Source organism: Lepisosteus platostomus, chromosome 4 (genome assembly GCF_059453375.1).
Source record: "Lepisosteus platostomus isolate fLepPlt1 chromosome 4, fLepPlt1.hap1, whole genome shotgun sequence".
In the NCBI taxonomy this organism is placed as follows: domain Eukaryota; kingdom Metazoa; phylum Chordata; class Actinopteri; order Semionotiformes; family Lepisosteidae; genus Lepisosteus; species Lepisosteus platostomus.
This window is the reverse complement of record NC_142614.1, coordinates 1,128,912-1,153,563: the sequence shown is the minus strand read 5'-3', so window position 1 is coordinate 1,153,563 and position 24,652 is coordinate 1,128,912. Positions and strand designations below refer to the sequence as shown.

At 47.7% G+C, this 24,652-nt stretch overlaps 1 protein-coding gene across 1 annotated transcript; it reads right to left on the bottom strand.

Moving 5' to 3' along the window:
* Positions 1-1,989: 1,989 nt before the first annotated feature.
* LOC148672032 (uncharacterized) lies at positions 1,990-23,343 on the bottom strand. Its single transcript, XM_088627333.1, has 14 exons — positions 23,075-23,343; positions 22,794-22,838; positions 21,420-21,510; positions 18,124-18,308; positions 16,546-16,677; positions 15,738-15,956; positions 14,825-14,916; positions 14,365-14,552; positions 12,294-12,445; positions 11,536-11,636; positions 10,661-10,884; positions 9,830-10,143; positions 6,594-6,653; positions 1,990-6,140 (listed from the first exon to the last, which is right to left on the bottom strand). The coding sequence occupies exons 1-14, from the start codon at positions 23,208-23,210 to the stop codon at positions 5,833-5,835; spliced, it is 2,247 nt and encodes a 748-aa protein (XP_088483459.1). The 5' UTR covers positions 23,211-23,343; the 3' UTR covers positions 1,990-5,832.
* Positions 23,344-24,652: the final 1,309 nt, after the last annotated feature.

Genomic DNA, 24,652 nt, shown 5'->3' with positions numbered 1-24,652 from the left:
TACATGAGTTGTCTTGTATATAAACTCATCAGCAATTGAGACGGACAAAGAAAGTCTCTTTAGTGCAGCAGCTCTCCACAGAGATGCACGTCCGCAATTCTAACCCCAGACACCTCAGAGTGCATGCCCTTTAAAGACTTGATTACCCCCAAGGGAGAATGTGCGCAACCACCACTCCCAGCTGTGCAGCAGTCTGTCCTCAGTGCTCTACCCAGGGGTGAGCTGGGTCCCCTCGCCATAAACACCCCCCAGGGTTACAGGCTGGGTTCAGGGGTGTGGGGCCACTCCGCTCCCAGACTTGTCCAGGAGCCCACGAATGTCTTCAGACTGTGGATATCTGCAGAATCAGTGGTGAAATACAAATAGACATAAATACAGAGTATTTACTGTATAACTGGCAACAGGAGGCACTTCCTTCCACAAGAGCCTGTGGGATCACGGTGCAAGCTACTGGGCCATGTTCTTGAAGCCTGTCTTTCAAAAATGGCTGAATAAAGTCCTGAGATTAATTAGCTACTACCAACCACAGGGGTTAAATGGGCCACATAGCCTCCTCTTATAGGTAACTATGGCAGCCTGTTATCTGAGAAGATGATTTTGTTAGACAAAACCTCCCCTTGAGGCAGTTTAAGTCCACAATTAACTGTTACCAGTCTCAGCGGGGTGACTTTGGAGATGAGATTGATGGTGGGTGCAGGGGGCTGGTGGCTTGTTGTTTCATTGTGGTGCTGAAGTCCTTGTGGGTTTGGTCTCCTTGATCCACCTTAGTTAGGATGGTGTCTGTTCCATGTGGAGATGTTTTTGACAGAAGCAGGACACTGGACTGGCAGCAGCTGGTGTGATCCGGGTCAGTGGGATCTAGGTCAGTGGGATCCAGTGGCAGACCTAAACAGAAAGACCCAGGGAGGCTCTTGGGGGGGAGAAGCAGGGTGATGGAACCCAGCCCTCCATCAGAAGCAGGGTGACAGTGTCGGGGGAGCGGAGTGGCCCCACACCCCTGAACCCAGCCTGTAACCCTGGGGGGTGTTTATGGCGAGGGGACCCAGCTCACCCCTGGGCGGAGCACTGAGGACAGACTGCTGCACAGCTGGGAGGAATCTGCGCAGACCAGCGAGATCTTGACTGGACTTTCTACAGCTGGGAAACACACCTGTTTGAGACTCTTCCAACAGAAGAGCACAGGCAGCTGAAGAGCTGTGAGCTGAAGAGGGAGATTCTGCAGGCTGGAATTAGCTACAGGAATTGCAGTGGAAAGCTCAAGGCTTCGGCCAGCCCAAAAAGGAAACTCTACATGGGTTTGTCCTGCTCAACCCCCTAGGAGGAGAGGGACCCGTTCAGAACCCTTCTTGCAGCTCAAGGACCTTTTGAGATGTGTGGAGATCCGAGATGGCCAGCTGAGGGGTCCAGACGGTTCCCGAGGTGCGGGATGAGCCACAGTCGGCGGCGGAGGTTAGGGAGGAGACGTTGTCCTGGCCTAGACCTCCACAGTGGGAAGAGGTCGGAACACCCAGCTGTTGGCCTGTGCCCCCGATGCCTCTGGGGGGTCGCCATGGGGCAGATGACACTGCCTTCCCTGAGAGAGGGTGTCACCTGGGCCAGCACAACCTGCACCCTCTCCAGACTCCTGCGGGGTGCAAGCTGGGGTGCTGGGGTGCTGGGGGTGACTGGGGCCCGGCTCCTTCAGCCTGTCCTGTTTGAGCTGATTTCTGCTGTTGTGAACTAGAGGCTGATAAACAGCCACTAATTGCTTAACAATAGTCATAGTGGGGATTTGTGATTGATTTGAAGGGGGTAGGAGTTTATTTGGTAATATAAATAATTAAATGCTACAGTTTAAAAGGATTTCGTGGTGGTGGTTGAGTTCTTAATGAGCCTCACTACAGGAGGTTGTTAGTATGTACTGACTCATTGTGGTCAAGATTTAAAATGGAACAGCTGGAACTGCGTGAGTATTGTGGTTTTTGAATAATCAAGGAAATGGCAATTGAATTATATTAATAATAAGAAGAGGTTTATTATCATGATAAAACATGGAAAACATTCATTTTGTAGCATTCACAGCTAATTTTGTATACAATAATTGATGCACAGTCTATAGTATTATGCTTCTTTAGAATCTGTGGGCGTCTTCAGACAGCCCTGCGCAGTGGCAAATAACATTATACTGTAGCTGTACAATACATTAACACAGGGGTTCCCAGTCCTGCTCCTGGTGTTCCACCACATGCTGAATCTCATTCCTCAACAACTTAATCAGATCATTTAAGCCTTACGCAATCCAAGAAGGTACTTCAGTTGAATATTTGCGTTTTATTTCTAGTCACAAGTTAGGGATTTTATTTCACTTACAAAATAAAACAGTAAAACTCCAACATGTTTAAGAGCTGGGAACAAACAGTGCAGATTAATCTTTAAGTCAATGAAGAGTTTGATTGTGTAACTGAGGGCTCGGCTGGAACAGAAATCATCAGGTGTGGGTCACCAGGCCCAGGATTGGGAATCACTGCTCTAAACCAGCACAGATGAATCAGCTTACACCAGTTGATAACATACACCGTTGGACAAGTCTTGTACAAACCCCTCTTTGCTCCTAAATTTGATTGTTCCATTCTAGCTGCTACTGGCTTGAGCTTGATGATTGTCGGTCTGTTCACAGCATCTCACATTGCATAAGACTGATGGTTACTAGTCCACAAACTGGGCTGTCTGTGGTGGATGCAAACACCAGTGCTGAGTATGCACTATTGCACATCAGTCTGCTCATCTGTATGTACAGGTCGCACTTGTTCAGTATAAGGCTCTGTGGAGCACAACACAGTGCAGACTAGAGATCTCGTCCTCTTTCTGGGGAGCATGCAGGAAGTTCAATTGTTTGTCGGGGAGTCTGCAGGAGGGACTACAGAGTCCTTCCATATTGCAGCTTCCTGTTGCACCAATAACAACCGTAAGGATGGCCATTCATTTTCATCATGCTCTTGCAGTATGTGATGCTCAAGATCACAGTTGCAGACTGTTTTGTTTGTGTCTGCTCCGTTTTGTGCCTGGTGTTGTGTAGAGGCTGATCTCGAGAATGGTAGAGACCTGTGTTAATGTTGGCAGTAACATAAAACTCTTTCTTGTAATATTTAATCAAAATTAAAATAATACATTCACAGTAGCAATACAGACAACCACAGAACAACAGTTTAGTGCGTGTTCTAGTCTCCTCCTGGCAGGATCAGGCCACAGTGGGAGAGCCTGCAGGAAGCCGAAGGGACCAAAACTTCTACTGCTTTCAAGTCAAGTTCAGTTTTACTGCAGCACCAAATCCTCTAATCTGGTGAGAGACTTTATGAAGTGGTTTGAGGTTATATTTTATTTTTTTATTTTTTAATTCACTCCCCTTACTAAGAGATAATACTGATTGTAAGGATGAAGAGATGGTCTCAATCACAAATACTTTTCTGAAGATTTTCGCACATATTTGGAAGCAGTAACGCTAACTGCACCCATGCTACTGCACTAGTGCCAGGAGCAGTTAAGGCTGTAGGGAGGCAGTGTACTGTCACAGGCCTGAAGCTCTACACTCTCCTTGCAGTCCTTCACCTGCTTGCCCAGCCTGCCACATCTAAAAACTGCCATCTGATTCTGAAGGCTATTCACAGTATATACTGTATGGAAATATAGATGTGTGCAAATATTACAAGATATAAGATATAAAACAGATTACAGCGAAATATGTGCTGCACAGCAGTAAAGGTCAAGATGGAGCCAGAATTATGCCATGCATAATGTGACTACCTGTCATTTGGTATTAGGAAATTTATTAAGCATTTTTAAAATGAAAATAAACCAGAAATGGTACGCATACATTCACAGTGATTAGTGTTCCATTCATTTCTGAATTCCAGGACTGAAATTCAGAATGAAATTAGATAGTTGAAATAGAATAACAGGGAGAAGTCAGGGGTAATGGTGTGAAGTGATCAATAGAGTTTGATTCTGTTTAACCAATCAGAGATTGGGATTTCACTAAGCTGTGCTTTGGATGTATAATATATATATATACTGATGGAAAAAAGAAACACAACATCTCCTCCTGCACACTCTGGCCCTCCTGTCTGCGTGGAACAGGCTGGAGAGTGACTCATGCCACTGCTGACCGGTCTATCGCAGCCTCTGTCTGGCCCAAGCCAGTCGGGTGTGACATCTAGAAGGCATGAGCAGAGGGCCCCTGACAGGTCGCCTTGCTCTAAGGCCAACAGCATGGAGCTTCACTGCTCTGTCACTGATGTGGCCATTGTGTCTGCTGGCAGTTTCAGCAGCAGTACAGGTGGCAGATCTGAAACGATCTCTCAGATGGACCAGTCTGATGTGTCGGTCCTGCTCTCTAGTGTGGTCACTCGTGGGCGACTGGATCTTGGACGGTCATTTGTCCTGCCGGTCTGCTGAAACCTTCTCTGCAGTCGGGACACAGTGGAGTGGCTTAAACTCCACAGTGTCTGGCAACGCTGGCACATGACATCCTGCCTGCAGCGTGCCAGTGGTCCTCTCCCTTGCTTCTGGTGATGTTCTAGGCATTATTGAATGCACAGAAAACTGACTAAGTGTGATTCTTTTCATGCAGTGACCTAAGCTTTGAATTTAAGGCCTTTTTAAAGGGGACCTGATCAGGCATTGTTCCACCTGGACCTCGTTGGGTAAAAGTGCACCTAACGAGCTTTCATGTGATTGGCAAGTTACAATGCCTCACTGCACAAGCTGTATTGCTGGTCAGAGGGCTTAAAACACATTGACATCTTTTTGTGAAAGTACATAAGCTATAACTGTAGTATTCTCTTTCCAGAAACTGTTGCGTTTCTTTTTTCCATCAGTGTATTTGTAACTCTTTCAGTGTTGACGACAGCTTCACTGTTATCCATGGGTCACAGCTCACTTTAACTGGTAATAAGAGGTCCATTTATGCCTCTTAGATACATGAATAAATGTATAATCTATTTGAAAACAAGCACCACTGTCTTCTACAGTATATAAACACCTGCAGCATGCCCTACATGATGGACAAGGATGCTCATCATGATGCTGGCGTCTGCTTTATGCTGGGTGTCAGGACATCCAACTCACTGACAATACAAAGTCAGCTAATTTGACTATTTCAGGGCTCTGTGTAACTGCAATGAGCCATTAAAATAAAAATAAAAACATTCCAATCCAATCCTGCCAGAATATTTGACTTTTCTACATTAGCACCATTCTTTTCAAACTTTGTTTAAAAACACGTCTCATTTCTCTTGGCTAGTTATTATTCAAATCAGATGTTTTTTAACAATTGTACATGTTTTGGTAAAATATACCTTCATCAGAATGTTTTGATGATGGGCAATTGTTGGAATGCATTTTGGATTAGATTTTTCTGGGTGTATGTTCTTTTTCTCTTTTGTATTCCCAGAATTATTACTCACCACAAAATGTTTCACAGGAAAAATATTGACCACTCAAGACACCATAAGTAACAAAATCCCTTCCCCCTTCACGAAGAAAAATGATAAGAAATGGCTCAGGGCCTAATGGCTTGTAAACAACCCAGACCTGTTATACACTAAAGACCCTTCAGGGTAAAAAAAGTGAAGGTTGATTTATGAAGATACATAGTGCAAAGGCTCAGTAAAGTCACATTAAAGTTCGCTAACAGATAAGGAAATGTGTGGTACTAATATAATGCAAAAATACATAAATGATTAATTAACATAATTTGGAAGCCTGAAAAAGTGACTCAAAGGCTCTTCATTCATTAAGGAGGCTTACTTGCCGAGCTCTGAAGGCCTTTCTGGGTGGTGTGAGAGGCCAGGGCTGTCACGGCTTGCACCTGGCTCTCCGCTGCGCCAGGCTGTGCAGCGCGCTGGGGGACAGGAGTGGAGCGATGTAGACAGAGTCCCCGGCGCTGAGGGCGGGCTGCTCCTGCAGCTGGCCCGTGAGACAGAAGGCATAGCTCCTGTCCAGCGCCAATGGGGGGCAGCCGCAGTGGTCAAGCTGGACCGCAGCGAGCTTCTCCCAGATCTGCAGTGCTCCACTGTGGCTCGCTAACACCTCGATGACCCTGGTCAGTCTGTAAACAATGCGGCTGCCCCTGATCGTCATTCCTGTGACTTGACCTACAAGGACTACGTGGTGAGAGTTGAGGAAGAAAACAAGAAAGAACCAAATCAGAGAGTGTTTCTGAGCTGTGCTCCTGGCACGAGGGTGTGACTGACGAGATGCCGTTCCTCTCTGTATCAGCACATAGCAATTCTAACACATTTCACACCGTCAGAGCTGGGACCCTCTGTGATCCCCACTGTGGACCAAGCAAGGACCGCTGTGTGACTCACTGGAGTCAAAGCTTGATTCACACCCTGCAGAATTCTTTAGACTTACAGTACCCAGTAGGCCAAACAGTCTCTTCTTAAGCAGTTCCATAACTTCTGTATTTCAGCTTTATCAGATTCACCGTAATTGTTGCATGCAAACCCATTAAATCCAGTTTGTTTAAGTGAATGAAGTATTCATTCTGTCCTAGCTCACAACCTCACAAGACCTGGAGAATCCAGCAAAGCCCACCCCAGCCTCTTGCTCACCTGTGGCGTTACAGACAGCAGACTGGCTCATGTCCTCCAGCTGCATCAGCACACATTCTCCTGCAAGACACAGTCGTGGGGTTCAGTTAATGCCCTGGTCAGTGCTCCTGGCACAATAGTAATAATCATTACACTATTACACTTATATAGCTCCATTCAAAGCTATACAGGTAATGGGGACTCCCCTCCACCACCATGTAGCCCCACCTGGATGATGCAACAGCAGCCAGAGTGCACCAGTGTCCCCATCACTATACTGGGGCATTTGGACCCACCTAGACCGCAGGGTGAGCACCCACTACTGGTCCAGGAGGTCACCCTCCCAAATACTGACCAAGCTCACACCTGCTGAGCTTCAGTGGGCTGCCAGTTGTGAGTTGCAGCACGTAAGTGGTGTCCCTGTTATATGGCAAGTATAACAGGGACAGAGGATTTGCCCCGATATGCACACTAGCGGTGCTGCGCTCGAGTCTGCAGGGGCTCGGGGTGCCCTGTTTTTCAATCTGCGCGTCACCAGGTGCTCCGAAGTGCACATCGGAGCGGACTGCGCTGAGGAGAATTCTGGTGACGTTTTACTCTCTGACCTACAGTTTCAAAGCGGAGAGAAGTTGCTGCGGAGGATAAAATATCCACGTGTCAGGAAAGTTGAACTTTTTTTACAGTTTTAAAACTCATGATATTTTATGTAGAAACATAATTTCTACTTTAGATTAATAATGTATGTATTCTAGGTACGGGAATTTGTCATAAAGCTTTTATTTCGTCACCCTGTTTAATCAATATTCATTTTTCTGCGGTGTATTTTGTACACGGAATATTTCATAATACACGTATTTAATAGTATAAAGCTTTCGGGTGCAATATTTCCAAATGCAAATGGTTACCGCTGACCCTCAGCACGACCCTGCGGAGGGTGATTTGTGTGGCTGTCCATGGGGAACCTCCCCCTACACCAGCCGTCCAGGAAACCTGGCCCATGTTTCATCGGTCCTTTCCGTGGTCTTGCGCAGGTCAACCCAGTATCCTATCATCTGGCACTCCCTCCCACTCTTAAGATCCACCCTACCTTTTACATTTCCCTCCTCAAACTATTCCACAGATCCTCCTTGTCAAAGCCCAAGCCTAGTCTCCCACCTGACAGTCATCCAACCTACACTGTTCACCGAATCGTGCACTCCCGCTGGTACTGAGGCTCTCTACACTACCTGGTAGATTGGGAAAGCTACGGACCAGAGGAAAGATCCTGGGTTCCGGAAGGAAACAAAATCCTGGACTGCGATCTGATTCGAGATTTTCATCAAGCCTTGCCAGACTGACCAGCCAGGGTGTCGGAAGCTGCCCGTAGAGGGGGGAGGGTACTGTTATAACCACATTCCGCACACACCTTCACTAATTACCTCATTTTCCAATCACGCCTCAGCTCTCCGGTATTTAAACCCTCTTCTCTTGGTATTGGAGTCCCTGACTTGTCAGCTTGTCAGGATTTTTCTGGATCGTCTCAGATCTGAACTAAACACTCCGCATAGGATTGGTCCCTGTACTCTCGTTATGGGGAGAGGTGACATGAAATACATTCAGCAGTACAAAGCTTTGAATAAACGGATAGCGGTATTTCCAAATTTTCCAAATTTTCCCCAATTCCCCAAGTCGAGCAGCTCAACAGGAATGGACACGATGCATCACTACCTTTGTGCAGGGACAGATGCGATGACATTCAATTTCATCAGACTGCGAATACTGACATGCACATCTTCACCCCGAGCCATGACAAACAGCACGCTGTCATGTGAGGTGCACATTTTCCTTTGGTTTTTCCCTCTAGCCTAAGGAGTTGTGGGAGTCTAGAACGAGGTACCCAGTTCTTGAAGCTGATACTTGCTGTTGCTGAAGTCAATGCAGATCAATTACAGTAGCGTCTAGCTACTAAGAGCTATGTGAATTGAATGCCCTCCCGATTTGATCAGTTTTGTTATTTGTTACATTTGCTGCATGTTGCATTCTGAATCCCAATTTAGAGACATACAAATATGCAAATGAATCTCTGTGGAACTGCAGTGGCCTTGGTGCTGCACTGTGGCCCAGGGGCTTGAAGAGCTCCATACTCAAGTCCTGCAGGGTCTGACTGGCCTCGCAGTTGTCGTGCTTCTAGCCCATACTGACTGGCCACCCCCCATTGTCCAGGAAACACCTGAACAGCTGCATAGGTAGATATGGAAATGCTGCAGCTGCTTGGAAACTTTAACTTACTCCTGTGTATAAGCACACTGCCATACGAAAATAGAACACGTGTGTTGCAGGCCAAGCTCCACTGGTGATGCCAGGACTGTGTGACAGCTGATGACGACATGAGAGCTGGGTTCTGACTTGTCTCTTGAGCATAAATACAGCACAGTGTTGGGAAAACCCCCCTGACTCAGCATGACTAACTTGGCTTCCTGCCAACTCTTTCAGAACTAGTTTTCCTTGCATCTGAACATGTTGTGTTTCATGTGGTGAGAAACTGGAGGCAATTAGTGTCATATTACCATGGCTCCTATGGGAAATACAGTATTGATCATTGTTATGGTAGTTTTTCCTGGTAACTCTTCTAGTCTTGGCAGAGATAAGATCTCTGAACATCCAAAGAAAACAATGTTTAAAAGCTCCAGTGTGAAAGGGAGAAGAAAAGACTTCTGAAACTGCAACATTACCACACTCTGACAGTAGTGTACCCAAGCAGATTGATGAACAGGCCTGGCCATGCAGATCTGCAATCCCTTTAACATGCCACCCCACATGATAGTTAGAGTTAGGGCGGTGCAGTGGCTCTGTGGCTAAGGATATGCGCCTGTGGCTGGAAGGTTGCCAGTTCAAATCCTGCGGCAGGCAGAGGAATCCTACTCCATTGGGCCCCTGAGCAAGGCCCTTGACCCCAACTGCTCCAGAGTCACCATACGAATGGCTGCCCTGTGCTCTGACCCCAAGCTTCTCTCTACCCCTCTGTGTGCCTGTGTGTCTCATGGAGAGCAAGAAATTGTTTATAGCTAGTAAAGTGATCTTCTATTATCACACACCCCAGAGCAGCACCCTGCGTTTTCACTTCAGAAGAAAGTGGTTTGGTTCTTTCATGCCATCGACTCACGCAGTGTTACAATACCAGTGGGTTTGCATGGTTATCTTGTCGCTTTTGCTTTGGGATGTGCTGCTCATTAAGCCCCGGCGCCCCTCCGCTGTGCTCCCTGCGGCCCCTGACTGACCTGGCGCGGCCCCGCGCGGCTGGCGGCCCGGGGAGAGGCGGTGGGCACAGCAGGACTCGCGGGACGTGTTGTAGGTCGTGTGGCCGCAGCAGGCCAGCCCCGGGGCCCTCCTGAAGGAGACCTGCTGGGTCTCGGAGGCGCAGCAGCTGTGGGTGTCCGTGTCCACGAGGAGGCTCCCGCAGCAGCGGAGAGACGCAGCCCCCCGAGGGACCCTGTGGAGCGTGTCTCCGCAGCAGCGGGTCTCGGGGTCCAGGGGGTCGTAGGCCCAGGCGCCGCAGCACTCGGCCTGCGAGTGGTGTCTGGGCCAGGGCTGCCTGTCACACACACAGACACGGTCACATTTCCGCCCTGCTAGAAGGATCCCTTCGTCAAGAGAAACGCAAAGCATTGACACCGCACAACGTTTCGATCGACTGCAGCAGCGTTTCTTTCAGCACAGCTCAGTCATGAGGCGTTTGCTGTAAAATGAAGGGGAGCTTACAGAAACAAAACAGACCCACATTCTCTGTTGCTACCACCTCAATGAACCAAAGAGGGTGTATGATAGCCCCAGAAACCCTTGAACCTCATTATTTGACATTCGTTAAACTCCTACTGTAGTAGCATGGAGTACCCCTCCAAGCTGGGGTATGCGAAAAGATCATTCCTAATGCAAGAAATTGTAAAGGGTTAATAAAGTAATGTTGTTGTGTTGTGTTGACAGTGACAGTGAAGTCATGATGCTGCACAGAGACACACGGTAATGCATTACACAAACTGTAGAAGTCATGATGACGAGGTTTCCGAGCAGTCTAGAGGTGCTCCACTGAGGCGCTGTCGGCAGGAGCTCACCTGCGCCCCCTGCAGCAGACCTCTGTGTCCGGGCGGTAGGTGTGCTGGCCGCAGCAGTGCTCGTGTGTAGTGCGGTGAACCAGCCCGGCGCACACCGTCTCCAGGGCAGGGTTGTAGGGGATCCCCCCCTGACACTCCCGCTCCCCGGCAGACACTCTGTGCAGCGTGTGGTTGCAGCAGATCAAACCGCCATCGTTCTGGAGGTAACTGCCTTCCCCGAGGCGCTGAGGGGAAACGTGAAATGACACAGGAACAATGCGGAGAGTTGGCCGTTTAGGGGATTTAAAAAAAAGTTCATTGAAATCAAATTCTTTTTGGCATTAAAACTTTTGCTATTTAATATAAACTTTTTTATTTAATATGAACTTTTTTCTTCTGCTACTCTTTTGTCTGTTCCCTTGCTTGCAGCAGTCTGAGAAGGCCTATGCCAATTGAAACATTAATCTATAAATGGCACGCCCCAGGCTGGGCGTGGCTTGCTGCCTGTGGTTGCCCTGGGCAACTGCAGCATCCCCACGAGCGCTCGTATCCAAGCCTGAATCCCCACTAATTCCGTGCTCTGACATGGAGCAGGAACCTGTCATTGTGAGATCCTGATTCTCCAAAACACCGCTTTCTTCCGGCTTGCGGATACTCCTCACACTCGGCGCTGAATTTAGCAGCGTCCCAGTCCAGTCAGCCGCATGGCAGCAGACTCCCTCTCCTCCCGAATCCCTGCGCCCGGCTGGAAGCCCGCCCGCGGCAGCCCGAGTCCCACCCGCCAGTGCGCTCCAGACAGCCAAGGCGTTCTTTATTCTGTAGCCGTCGCGATGAAAAAACACAGCGTTTCCTTCCCTTTCTCACGGGGCTCAGAAACGTCGTGGTGGAATGCTGACCTGCCACTCGCTCAGCTCATGCGTCTGGCCAGAGCAGCAGAAGTCAGTCTCAGGATTGTAGCCTTTTCCATTGCAGCACCGACCTCCATTCAAAGCAGTGCCTGTGAATTACACATCAGCAGGGCTTACAGAACACGGTTACATGGAAGATTTAGCAAAGCCACGCGAGCATTCTCAAAGACCATGCCTGCTTGCTCCACGACTGGGGGCTGGTGGGAAGCTGGGCTGCACAGTGGTGTGTTGGTGGAGACAAACTGGTCAGCAGGGAGGGGTCACTTGCTTCAGAAAAGCTCTGTGCCGCATCCTCTGATCACACGCAAACAATCCCTTACCAAGCTGTAAAATACCAGTGAATTAAGTCTGTGTGAAGCAGCTCTGTGGCAAAACATTCTAGAAGCAGAACTGGCTGCCACCTTTTGTGTTGAACTGACTCATTCATGAACAGCAAAGTGGTGATCACCAAAGATTTTAGTACAAAGTTACGTGTACTAAAATGTAGGCTACTACGCTCATCATGATCAGATACATGCCAAGTATATTGTAATGCAGACGGCCGCCATTGCAGGCTGTCTTACCAGCGCGGTGACGTCACCGCCCTTCCCTGTGGATAGCAGGGACCGCAGCCGCTGGGCTGACGGGAGATTTCCCTTTGGCTTAAGAGGCTGGGTCTACAACTGCAAAATTGCAATTGTAAAGAAATAATCAGAGGTGACAAGGTCATGTGATTTCTGTGCTCTTGACCTCTTTGCAGCCTTTACCTGTTGTTTCATGAACTGTCCCATTGCAGCAGGTCTGGCCGGGCCCGTATGGCTCCCCCTTGTGTTCGGAGTTGATGCAGCAGCGCTGGGAAATGGGGTCAAAGTGAGCATTCCTGCCACACATGCTGAGGCGCGCATCGCTTCCCCTCTTTCTGCACACAGGAGAGAAAACCAGACATTTTTCACGTCAAAACATAGATGTCCATTTGCAATAAGAGGACTGTCTACCATGGACAGTGACACAAGAGGACACTGCCCTGTACACAGCAGATAAAGTGTCTTTTGAATTAACTACAGTAGGTCTGGAAAGCTTAAGTAAAAGATCCGGCCTAGTGGTTCACATTCAGGCATCTGATGAGCTCCTGTAAGTCTACAGAGTGCTCTAGCTCATGCAAGGTCCTCTTGTATCTCGGATACAATCAGCTCTGCACCAGGAAACCATAAAGTGCTCCTCTCTGTTGGTCACAAGCTCCCTAAACCCCCTGACACTCTGCTCTCTCTTCCACACCTGACCTCTGTGCTAGGTTTTTGTAATTCTTTCAATCCAAGACCGATGCTATAAATCTACAGTTATCTGAATCAAGCCTGAGCCTTGTACCTGACTCCAAGAACTATTTGAGCCCTAACTTTTCCACTGATATTCCCTCTGTACCAGATTTTTCTGAACTGAGCTGAACTTAGATCAACTTACAAAAATTATTAACAGCTGTAAAACAACTTTTTATTGCCTACTCTAGATCCAATTTCTGCCCCTTTACTGAAAGCTTACCTGCCAGACATCTGACCTATAATTGTCAATATTGTCAACAGTTCCCTTTCCAACTTTAAAGACTGCATCAGTCACTCCAATACTAAAGAAACCTGGCTTGGATTCTGATATAATAATGAACTACAGACTCATCTCTAAATGACCATTTCTATCTAAGGTTTCGGGATGCTTGGTGCTCAGCAATCACAGGCTCACATAACAGCTACTGCTTTGTTTGAACCCTTCCAGTCCAGTTTTCACTCTAGATAGATAGATAATACTTTATTAATCCCGTAGGGAAATCATGGTCCTGAGACTGCTCTTGTCAGGGCCGTGAATGGTTTGTTTTTGTGTCTCAATCAGGGGCTATAAGTATTTAAAATAATAATTGCTTACACTTATATAGCCCTTTTCTGGACACTCCACTTAAAGCTCTTTACAGGTCATGGGGATCCCCTCCACCACCCCCAGTCTGCAGCCCCACCTGGATGATGCGCCAGTACGCTCCCCCACACACCAGCTCTCAGTGGGGAGGAGAGCAGAGTGATGAAGCCAGTTCAGAGATGGGGATTATTGGGAGGCCATGATTAATACAGGACAGGGGAAAATATGTCCAGGACGCCAGGGTAACACCCCTACTCTTTTTCAGAAATGCCCTGGGATTTTTAATGACCACAGAGAGTCAGAACCTCAGTTTTACGTCTCGTCCAAATGAATGACACCTTTTTACAGTATAGTGTATTATGTACAGATAAGATAACATCACTTTATTAGCCCTATACAATTTCTTGCATTAGGAATTTGTCTTTCACAGACCCCAGCTTGCTCTCCATGAGACACACAGACAGGGAGAGAAGCTGGGGGTCAGAGCGCAGGGTCAGCCATTTATATGGCGCCCCTGGAGCAGCTGGGGTTAAGGGCCTTGCTCAGGGGCCCAGTGGAGTAGGATTCCTCTGGCGTCCGCGGGATTTGAGCCCAGCAACCTTCCAGCCAAAGGCGCAGATCCTGAGCCAGAGTGCCACTGCTCTGCCCCTACATACAGCATCCTTGGGTTTGGAGAGGTGCTTTATAAATACATTTTTTCTACTTTTCTGGTACTTCCAATGGTTCCAATAAAATCTTGATAAATGACCCAATAGCGACATGTATGGGTTACCATCTGAGCAACAGTCTCATTTGCTATACTGGTAAAGGAATGAAACCTCTCTTCTAAGGTAAACAAGACATGACCCTTCAGGCAACATTCGGCTTTCTGCTGACATGAACATGCAGCACTCGTGTTGCTCACCTGAAGGAAACCCAGAAGTGTTTGATAAGCTTTACCTGACTAACTCTCCAAGACACTGGTGTTGCGTTGTGTTGAACCAGGCCTGCCCACAACAGGCCATGTCATCCAGCTTCAGGTAGAGCTGCCCCCCGCAACACAAACTCTCTCGGCTGTCAAACTTATTCAGGGCTCCTCCACACTCTTCAACATACGCCACCGGTACAATCTTGCCATGCAGACATACCTACAAACAACACACAATCACAATCAAAACATAAAAAACAGGAAATACTCATCTTACAGGCCTTCAGTCCTCTCCATTGCAACACAAGTTGCTTGAGAGGTGAGCTGATGATCAGCAGGCAGCAGGCCCTGCGGTGAGGGGCACTGCTCTGGAGGGAGAGTCTCAAGGCTGGACTTAACTTGGAATGCCAAGGGCTAGACTACCTGAGTTTTGAAAAGTGCAGCTGACAGTATATGCACTGGGAATACAAAAGTGTTCAATCGACGTCTTACCGAGGAAAGAGAGTTGTACTGATTGCTTCCACACATCTTCAGATTAGAACAGCTCTTTCCCTCCAGCTCCGGGACTTCCTCGTGGATTACCCCTAGCAAGCCAACAACACGTCAGGGACTCACGTCTGCCTCCTCACCTGTACAGGTACAGCTCTCCTTTCCACGCAGAAACTCAGTAGCTCCCAGCAGCCTCGCTGGGAAGAGTCATCAGAGAACTAGTTACTCCTGGCTTAAAGAAAACCTGTTTGGCAGCTGGTAGACCAATACCTTCAGAAGCATAGTTCTTGGTACCTAGAACCAAGCAGCATAGCTCTTGGTACCTAAATTAAAATGGTAAAATGCAAATTACTGCACCGGTACCTGACCTCATGTGTTCTGGTAGTGCTAACAATTCCAAGAATCAAGCTTTCATTGACATGTTTTATAACAAAATATTTTCTTTCTTTCTTAAATACTGAAGGAAAGCAATGACTATGTGAGAGAATTTTCCTTGCAAAATGTCTTCATACAAACTACAGACATTTTGCATGGAATGAATAATATAAAATATTGATTTATTTGAATGAAGGTATCTGTTTTATTTAATATTTTATTGTTTTCATTTTTTATATTTTTGTTCATGCAGAGATTGAGTTTTGATGTCATCTGTACATTTCAAAGCAGCTTTGACATGACTCCAGATGAGACTGCAATGTTCATGTCCTGCTTCAAGTGTTTTTATAGCAATTATGAAAGCAGAATCATGAAAACATTTAAACAGGTACTGTAGAAAACAAGATCTGGTTTGTCAGTGAAGTACACCATCTAGCCTTCACTAACCGCATTATATCTGCAGCATATGTTTCCTTGAAAGGGGCTTCGCTGTTAAGAGCCACGATGCGACTGAACAGTTAGCAAGAGCATTCGTCCTCACCGTTACAGCAGCTGGCGTTCAGGGGGTTGTAGGTGCGGTAGGGAGTGCTAGCATTGCCACAGCACCTCACAGTCCTTGTGTAGACGTTGAGGTCCTCACAGCAGAAATGAGTCTCGTTGTCGTACTGCCTGTCACCGCAGAGCAAGGCGTGTGGCGTTTCCTTTTTGATAACCTTACTCAGATGATGAATGCATAACTCACTTGTTATTTTGTAGAGAGCTGCAAGAGGAACAGGGTTTTGTCACGATCGGCATCCCTCCTCTCCCACCCTTTCGTATTTTAGTTGGTCATGTGCACCTGCTTCCTGTTTTGTGTCTCATTATTTAAGTTGGGTGCTCTCGCTATTCCTGGCTCAGCATTGGAAGACGCCCGGAGGTCCGCCTACCAGGAGACCCGACGGCACAGGCTTCACCTTGGCGTCCTGAGTCCGGGGCTCGGAGCGCCTGGCCTCATTACCCTGGTTTAATTCCCTGTCCCTGTTCTGGATCCCATTCTGGATTTTAACCTTGTTTGTATTGTCCTGGATGGATTCCCAGGTTTTGGACTCTGGACTGCGCTCTGGATTCCCCCTTGGACTGTCTGGATCTGTCTGCCTGCGCCACGCCCCCGAGCACCGGATCACCGTCGTCACGCCCCCCTGTCTGTCAACCCCTGATCCTGTCTTTCCCTGATGTCCTTCTCCACTTACTTCCGGATTATACCGTCTGCATAGGGTCCTGAACTACCGGCTCCCGTTACAGGTTTTATCGGAGGAACCCGGTGACGTTTCCCCAGGAGCTGAAGGAGCAGAAGGACCTGCTGCCTGTACCTTGTCCGCAGCACCGCAGGCCGGGCTGCTGGTCCCAGAGTTTGCCGCCGCAGCAGACCTGGTAGCGAGGGTTGTAGGGCTCAGAGCCGCAGCACTGCGAGATCAGGCCGCTGAGCTTCTCAGACACAACCCCTGAGCGACAGAAAAACCACACAGCATGAACAGAGGACAAATGGGAAAACCCCTCTGAGTTTGGGCTTTTTCTGCTGGTGTCACTTTATGCAGATTGCCAGAGACACAGCTTGGTTTGTTACTTCAGCAGGAAATCACAGGGCTGCACTGTTCTTAAGGTTTTTCCCTCCTTGTCTGCTGGATAATTCTTGATCTTGTATGTTTTCTGGTAGAGGAAGATTTATACTACGAATTCCACAAAGACGATTATCAGAAGAAGTCAGGTGTGAATTGCTCTGTAACCTGTGATGTTGGCTTGTCATTTTACTTGGTTTCCTCAATGACACAACACACTTCTGTCAGACAGTCAGAATATACGTGACTGTAATTAGCCTAAATTGCCCAAAATAATGATTACCAGCACTTATAATCAAGCTTTTTACCTCTGGTATCCCTGGAGAAATAAATTGCAACTGAGTTTTCATGACGTTTCAGTCAACTGAATGTCAATCCTCTGACTCATCCAAAACATGTATCTACACACTAATGAAAAATTACAATTCTATTACTTGATAGTGGGTTTCCATTGGAAGAACGACAAAGTAAATCAGAAGACATTATCAGGTACTATACTGGGTACCTTACTTATTCAACTCATTGCCCTGTATGGCAGTGAAGTGTGGGGTCCATTAACAGACCAGGATTAAAAGGGACAAACACCTCATAGAAACTGCACATGGAAGTCCTCCAGGTTCAGAGAAAAACTCAGAATAATGGAGGCCAGTATCCATTACTTATCAGCATAAAAAGAGCAATCAAATATTGGTTACATCTGAGAAATGGTGACCAGAATTCGTACCACCACAAGACCCAGAGAGCTGAGCCAAGCCTGGAGAAGTGCCCCCTCAGCCAGCTGGTCCTGAAGCTCACTGACAGCAACCAGCCTCAGGACAGCACAGCTACAGCAACACCCATCAAAATCAACCAAATCAAAGCACATAGCAAACACCACTACCTCACCCAATGGGACACACACACAAACACAACACCTGGCTGCCTAGAGAGGACAGGCTGTGCTCCCACTGCCAGCGGGGAGAAATAGAGACAGGGAGACACTTTCTGTGGCACTGTGACAAATATTCTGGGATGAGACGAACATTCTTTCCAAAAATAACAAATTTAATCCCAGATTTCTATGTGTTGTAGGTTGTATGTGAGTGTCCTATCATGTATTTGTATTAGAAATGACCGTAGATGTTGTGTTGAACTTGATTGTATGCTTTGGCAACACGTACTTTACTGGTCATGCAAATAAAGCTGTTTGAATGTGATACTGGGCTCATTGCAGGTGCTTGTCAGATAAGTCATGGCTGAGCTTTGACTCAGTGCACGTCTGCACACTCCTGCCTTTCAAACACTTGTGGATACCAGCCTGAGACGAGTCACATGTCAGAGGGGCGGCAGTACCTGCGCAGCAGGAGGCGCTGTGCCTGCTGTACAGCTCTCCTTTGCAGCAGCTCACTCCTGTGATGTTGACGATCTGAGCGTTGCAGCAGGTCTGCCAGGCGGGATCAAAGGTGCTGAACCCACAGCAGGCACTGCCCTGCTGTCTCTTCAGAACCCGGCCGTCCTCACAGCACACCTCCTCGAACCTGCAACAGCCAGGCTTGGGTGAACGCCACTGCGCAGAGCCAGCAGTACTTACCCTGCCTGTGGCCCCAGGTGTGAGAACCTGCAGAAGGCTGAAGAACACTTGAAGAAGGCTCCACGGCCGAAATGTTTTGTTTTCTTTCTTCTCTTTTCGGCATGGAACAAAACTTTTACTTTTACTTACTTTTACTTACTGACGCAGCTACCCACCCGAACGTATTATTATTATTAAGATGTTTCAATACGTGTCCGGCAAGCCAGTACATAAAGACATTGCAGTAGCTGCCAGCAAAGGCCCTCTAACAATGGGGTGGTAATTAGTCAATTACATTATTGATGAAGGGTTTAGGTCTTAGATTAGATTATGGATGAGAGTTTAATTTTTGGGGGAGTTAAATCTTTCAGCTCTCTGTACTAAAGTGTTGTGAACTTAACTTTAACAGCCTCCTGGAACTGCTCAAGCCCAGGGTGGGTCTCTCAACACAAATAACACTGCAAGATCCCAGAAAGATGAGCTTGGTTCTCTGGAACAGCTGAGAGACAGTCTTAGTTGCAGAAGTGCTCTCAGACTGTCACGTAACTTTTTTCCATTGCTGACAAGTTTTGGCTGGTATCCCATATACAATAATATTTCTATTATGATTATAGACTCAGACATCAGAAAGCAGGAAAACCACAAGTGTTTAGCCAGAGTAATTCCCTAATTCCTCTGTTCCAGTGCCCAATAACTTGACATGCGATGAAACAAGACCTCACAAAAGTAAAGCTTTCTTGGACATCAGTGCTGACAAGTCCCAAGAGCCTCGCGAACGCTCCCACGTGCTATCAGGGGAGCCACGCCCTGCCCAATGTCGTGCCGGCTGGCTGCTCTACCTGTGGTAGGGCCTCTGATCACCTTAATCAGCCACTGTACCTGTGGTAGGGCCTCTGATCACCTTAATCCGCCACTGTACCTGTGGTAGGGCCTCTGATCACCTTAATCCGCCACTGTACCTGTGGTAGGGCCTCTGATCACCTTAATCCGCCACTGTACCTGTGGTAGGGCCTCTGATCACCTTAATCAGCCACTGTACCTGTGGTAGGGCCTCTGATCACCTTAATCAGCCACTGTACCTGTGGTAGGGCCTCTGATCACCTTAATCAGCCACTGTACCTGTGGTAGGGCCTCTGATCACCTTAATCAGCCACTGTACCTGTGGTAGGGCCTCTGATCACCTTAATCAGCCACTGTACCTGTGGTAGGGCCTCTGATCACCTTAATCCGCCACTGTACCTGTGGTAGGGCCTCTGATCACCTTAATCAGCCACTGTACCTGTGGTAGGGCCTCTGATCACCTTAATCAGCCACTGTACCTGTGGTAGGGCCTCTGATCACCTTAATCAGCCACTGTACCTGTGGTAGGGCCTCTGATCACCTTAATCAGCCACTCTACCTGTGGTAGGGCCTCTGATCACCTTAATCAGCCACTCTACCTGTGGTAGGGCCTCTGATCACCTTAATCAGCCACTGTACCTGTGGTAGGGCCTCTGATCTCCTTAATCAGCCACTGTACCTGTGGTAGGGCCTCTGATCACCTTAATCAGCCACTCTACCTGTGGTAGGGCCTCTGATCACCTTAATCAGACACTGTACCTGTGGTAGGGCCTCTGATCACCTTAATCAGACACTGTACCTGTGGTAGGGCCTCTGATCACCTTAATCCGCCACTGTACCTGTGGTAGGGCCTCTGATCACCTTAATCAGCCACTGTACCTGTGGTAGGGCCTCTGATCACCTTAATCAGCCACTGTACCTGTGGTAGGGCCTCTGATCACCTTAATCAGCCACTGTACCTGTGGTAGGGCCTCTGATCACCTTAATCAGCCACTGTACCTGTGGTAGGGCCTCTGATCACCTTAATCCGCCACTGTACCTGTGGTAGGGCCTCTGATCACCTTAATCAGCCACTGTACCTGTGGTAGGGCCTCTGATCACCTTAATCAGCCACTGTACCTGTGGTAGGGCTTCTGATCACTTTAATCAGCCACTGTACCTGTGGTAGGGCTTCTGATCACCTTAATCAGCCACTGTACCTGTGGTAGGGCCTCTGATCACCTTAATCAGCCACTGTACCTGTGGTAGGGCTTCTGATCACCTTAATCAGCCACTCTACCTGTGGTAGAGCCTCTGATCACCTTAATCAGACACTGTACCTGTGGTAGGGCTTCTGATCACTTTAATCAGCCACTGTACCTGTGGTAGGGCTTCTGATCACCTTAATCAGCCACTGTACCTGTGGTAGGGCTTCTGATCACCTTAATCAGCCACTGTACCTGTGGTAGGGCCTCTGATCACCTTAATCCGCCACTGTACCTGTGGTAGGGCCTCTGATCACCTTAATCCGCCACTGTACCTGTGGTAGGGCCTCTGATCACCTTAATCCGCCACTGTACCTGTGGTAGGGCCTCTGATCACCTTAATCAGCCACTGTACCTGTGGTAGGGCCTCTGATCACCTTAATCCGCCACTGTACCTGTGGTAGGGCCTCTGATCACCTTAATCCGCCACTCTACCTGTGGTAGGGCCTCTGATCACCTTAATCCGCCACTGTACCTGTGGTAGGGCCTCTGATCACCTTAATCAGCCACTGTACCTGTGGTAGGGCCTCTGATCACCTTAATCCGCCACTGTACCTGTGGTAGGGCTTCTGATCACTTTAATCAGCCACTGTACCTGTGGTAGGGCTTCTGATCACTTTAATCAGCCACTGTACCTGTGGTAGGGCCTCTGATCACCTTAATCAGCCACTGTACCTGTGGTAGGGCCTCTGATCACCTTAATCCGCCACTGTACCTGTGGTAGGGCCTCTGATCACCTTAATCAGCCACTGTACCTGTGGTAGGGCCTCTGATCACCTTAATCAGCCACTCTACCTGTGGTAGAGCCTCTGATCACCTTAATCAGCCACTGTACCTGTGGTAGGGCTTCTGATCACTTTAATCAGCCACTGTACCTGTGGTAGGGCCTCTGATCACCTTAATCAGCCACTGTACCTGTGGTAGGGCCTCTGATCACCTTAATCCGCCACTGTACCTGTGGTAGGGCCTCTGATCACCTTAATCAGCCACTGTACCTGTGGTAGAGCCTCTCCCCGCAGCAGCCCGTGTTCCTGTCTCTCGGGAAGCAGCCGAGTCCGCAGCATGTCCGCTGGCTGCCGAGCTGTGCTGTGAGAAAGCGCACAAGCTTCAGCCGAAAGGGGCTGAGAAATACAGGAGGCTTCGTCTCAAGAGCCCGACACTTCCCCCTAAGGCAGCGAAATCTCTTCACTTACACCACTTCAGCGGGGGTTACGTTAACTGTCAATAAGGCTTTAGAAGCGCCTTGAGTTTGGCAAAAGCTCATGAATAAAAACGCTTTGCCATTACACAAGCGTGTGAGTGCATCAATCGTGAGCCCCGTGTGCTCGGATACGCAAATTCGACAGCGCGAAAGCGACGAAGTGTTAAAGAATTCAAACAACACGGGTGGTCTCTGATCTGGAGGAGAGAGCGCTCATTCCTCTGGACTAATGCGCGACAGAAGGGGGCGGGCTAATAGTGATGCATCTAGACTCTTTAAAATGTTCGAAGTTCCGCGGTGCGACAGGCGCCGCACCTGTGAGCTCCTCCTCTGCAGCTGACTGAGCCCCCGGGCGCTGTCGTTCAGCCTAGTTCACTGAAACCGCTCCTTGATACTTTTCATTTCGCTAATTATGCAGTTAAAACCAGTCCTCCAGTGGTTTTAGAGTTTATCATACCTCACTCCCGGTGGCGGAAAAATCAGTTTCGATCGTGGCGATAGAGGCACATTCACATTGATTATTGGTTAGAAATCACAGATATGGAAACGAACAGTAGTCGCTGTTTTAAGGCTACTGCAAATGTCTCCACAAAAACAGCGGGTTTTATGGAAATCATGGTTTTCATCTTCCAAAATCTTGATCAGGATAATTTAATGCTGATGTTATAAGATTAAATTTATTCTGTAAGATATCCCCTTCATTAACAATGCTTGTAGCGATAAAGACTGAGTCTGTCTCCTGGGATAACGGATTTAGGGCGTTTAGTGCAGGAATTAGAGGTGATGACTTTCAATGTGATTAGCAGTTCGATAAATTATAAATAAATAATAATAAATAAATTACAAGGTGACAGTTGCAGCAGGCGGCCGGTGGAGTGGCAGAGGGTCGTGGGGAGTCTCCACGGAGCTCCGGGTTCACCCTCGCACCCGGAGCCCACAGCCCGGAGCCCGGAGCCCACAGCGCTTCCTCGGTTTGCGACCAAGGACGCTCGGTACTGCTTCGGCTGTTGCTGTTATGCCTTATTGCAGGCCCACTGCTTTAAACCATGCATTTATATTTCTTAAATTGCTGTTTTCAGGTCGATTATTACTGTGTAAATCTTTTTCGATCAAGGTATGAAATTAATGAATGAAAGTTCTCAGTAAACCAATAAACCAATTAACTCACCGCTCCCAAGAACCGACGGGCTCAGCACCAGTATCACAGCGGACACTGCAAAAAGTAATTCGAATAAACACTAATGAACGTTTATCCCTGATATTCCTACATTCACCTTCTGAACTTTAATTTGACTGTTGTACAATTATCGCTTCAAAAACAACCGAGATTTTCCCTAACGTACCCATAAAACAATTCCAAGTTCGCAATTAAGCACAAACATGAAACACTTTGAAAGCAGTGACTGATATCACTGTGTACATCATCGTCATTAGATCGCAGTACAGTACCTTGCAGACAGTCGTAGAATGGCATTGTTATTTCTTTCGGGATAGCCTCTGAATGAATAAAAAGGATTCCCCACAGAAATTTATAGTCACAAACAGAGGGGCGTATGGCATAGTTTTTAATGCTCATCTCTTTCATCCGGGGTTGTTTATAAAAAGCAATCGCGTTATGAAGAAGATATGCATTACACAGCTCACTGTTAACACCCGAGGCATTCCGAGGTGCCACCGCCTCCCCGGCACGCCATGAACTTTCGCGACGAGAGTTAATTACTGTTTTCACAGCCCGCATCCCCATGAAAACACAGGCTTTTACAGAATTGAAAGATCTTGTAGGACAGATGAGCCCCAAGAATCACCTTCAGTGAAGAGGCTGGAGCTGCACGGCCGTCCTTTCACACCGAAGGGGCTCAACCGCTGACCTGATCGCTGTGTGCTTCACGCTCTTTCTGTGCGTGGCGAGAAATCGACCTGTGCTCCTTCCCACACACTTTTAATGTTCACTTTCATTGTTGAATTATTGAATTAAGTCATCTCACAATAGCCCTCGGAAAACAATCCGATGTCTTTATAGATAACGGGGATTTTCCAATGGGAACTTGTAGGTCACTTATTTAAAACATAAAACGCCCCCAACAAAAATAGCCATTCTTGCATCTGGCCTGTTTGGAAGTAGCTGGTCGAACCCAGGACCTCACCAGATGCCAGGATATCAGCTTCAACAGCAGGGCTGCATAGTTTCGCCAATACTCCCACACCCCTCTGGGTAAAGAAACGCCTGCTGTTTTAGTGTGTACTTCCTTATAGTTTCCACCTGTGTCCTCTGGGTCTTCACGGATTGTGAATCTCTGCATCTGTAGGATATTCTCTTCAGACCAGGAATGTACCTGACTGCTTTTCTCTGGAGTGATTTCAAACCACAATATTCTATAGCCCTTTATTAAAATTAAATAATTTTAATACAATATTCCTTGATTTAAATTTTATATTTTTAATTATAGTCAGATTTAACTTTACTTCAGTGTTTTATTTTAATTTTGTCTTTGTTTTGAAGCCACCAATTTCAGCAGGAGTACAGGTGGCAGATCTGAAACGATCTCTCAGATGGACCAGTCTGATGTGACGGTCCTGCTCTCCAGTGTGGTCACTCGTGGGCGACTGGATCTTGGACGGTCATCTGTCCTGCCGGTCTGCTGGAACCTTCTCTGCAGTCGGGACACAGTGGAGTGGCTTAAACTCCACAGTGTCTGGCAACGCTGGCACATGACATCCTGCCTGCAGCGTGCCAGTGGTCCTCTCCCTTGCTTCTGGTGACATCGAGGCATTATGGAATGCACAGAAAACTGACTAAGTGTGATTCTTTTCATGCAGTGACCTAAGCTTTGAATTTAAGACCTTTTAAAAGGTGACCTGATCAGGCATTGTTCCACCTGGACCTCGTTGGGTAAAAGTGCACCTAACGAGCTTCCGTGTGATTGGCAAGTTACAATGCCTCACTGCACAAGCTGTATTGCTGGTCAGAGGGCTTAAAACACATTGACATCTTTTTGTGAAAGTACATAAGCTATAACTGTAGTATTC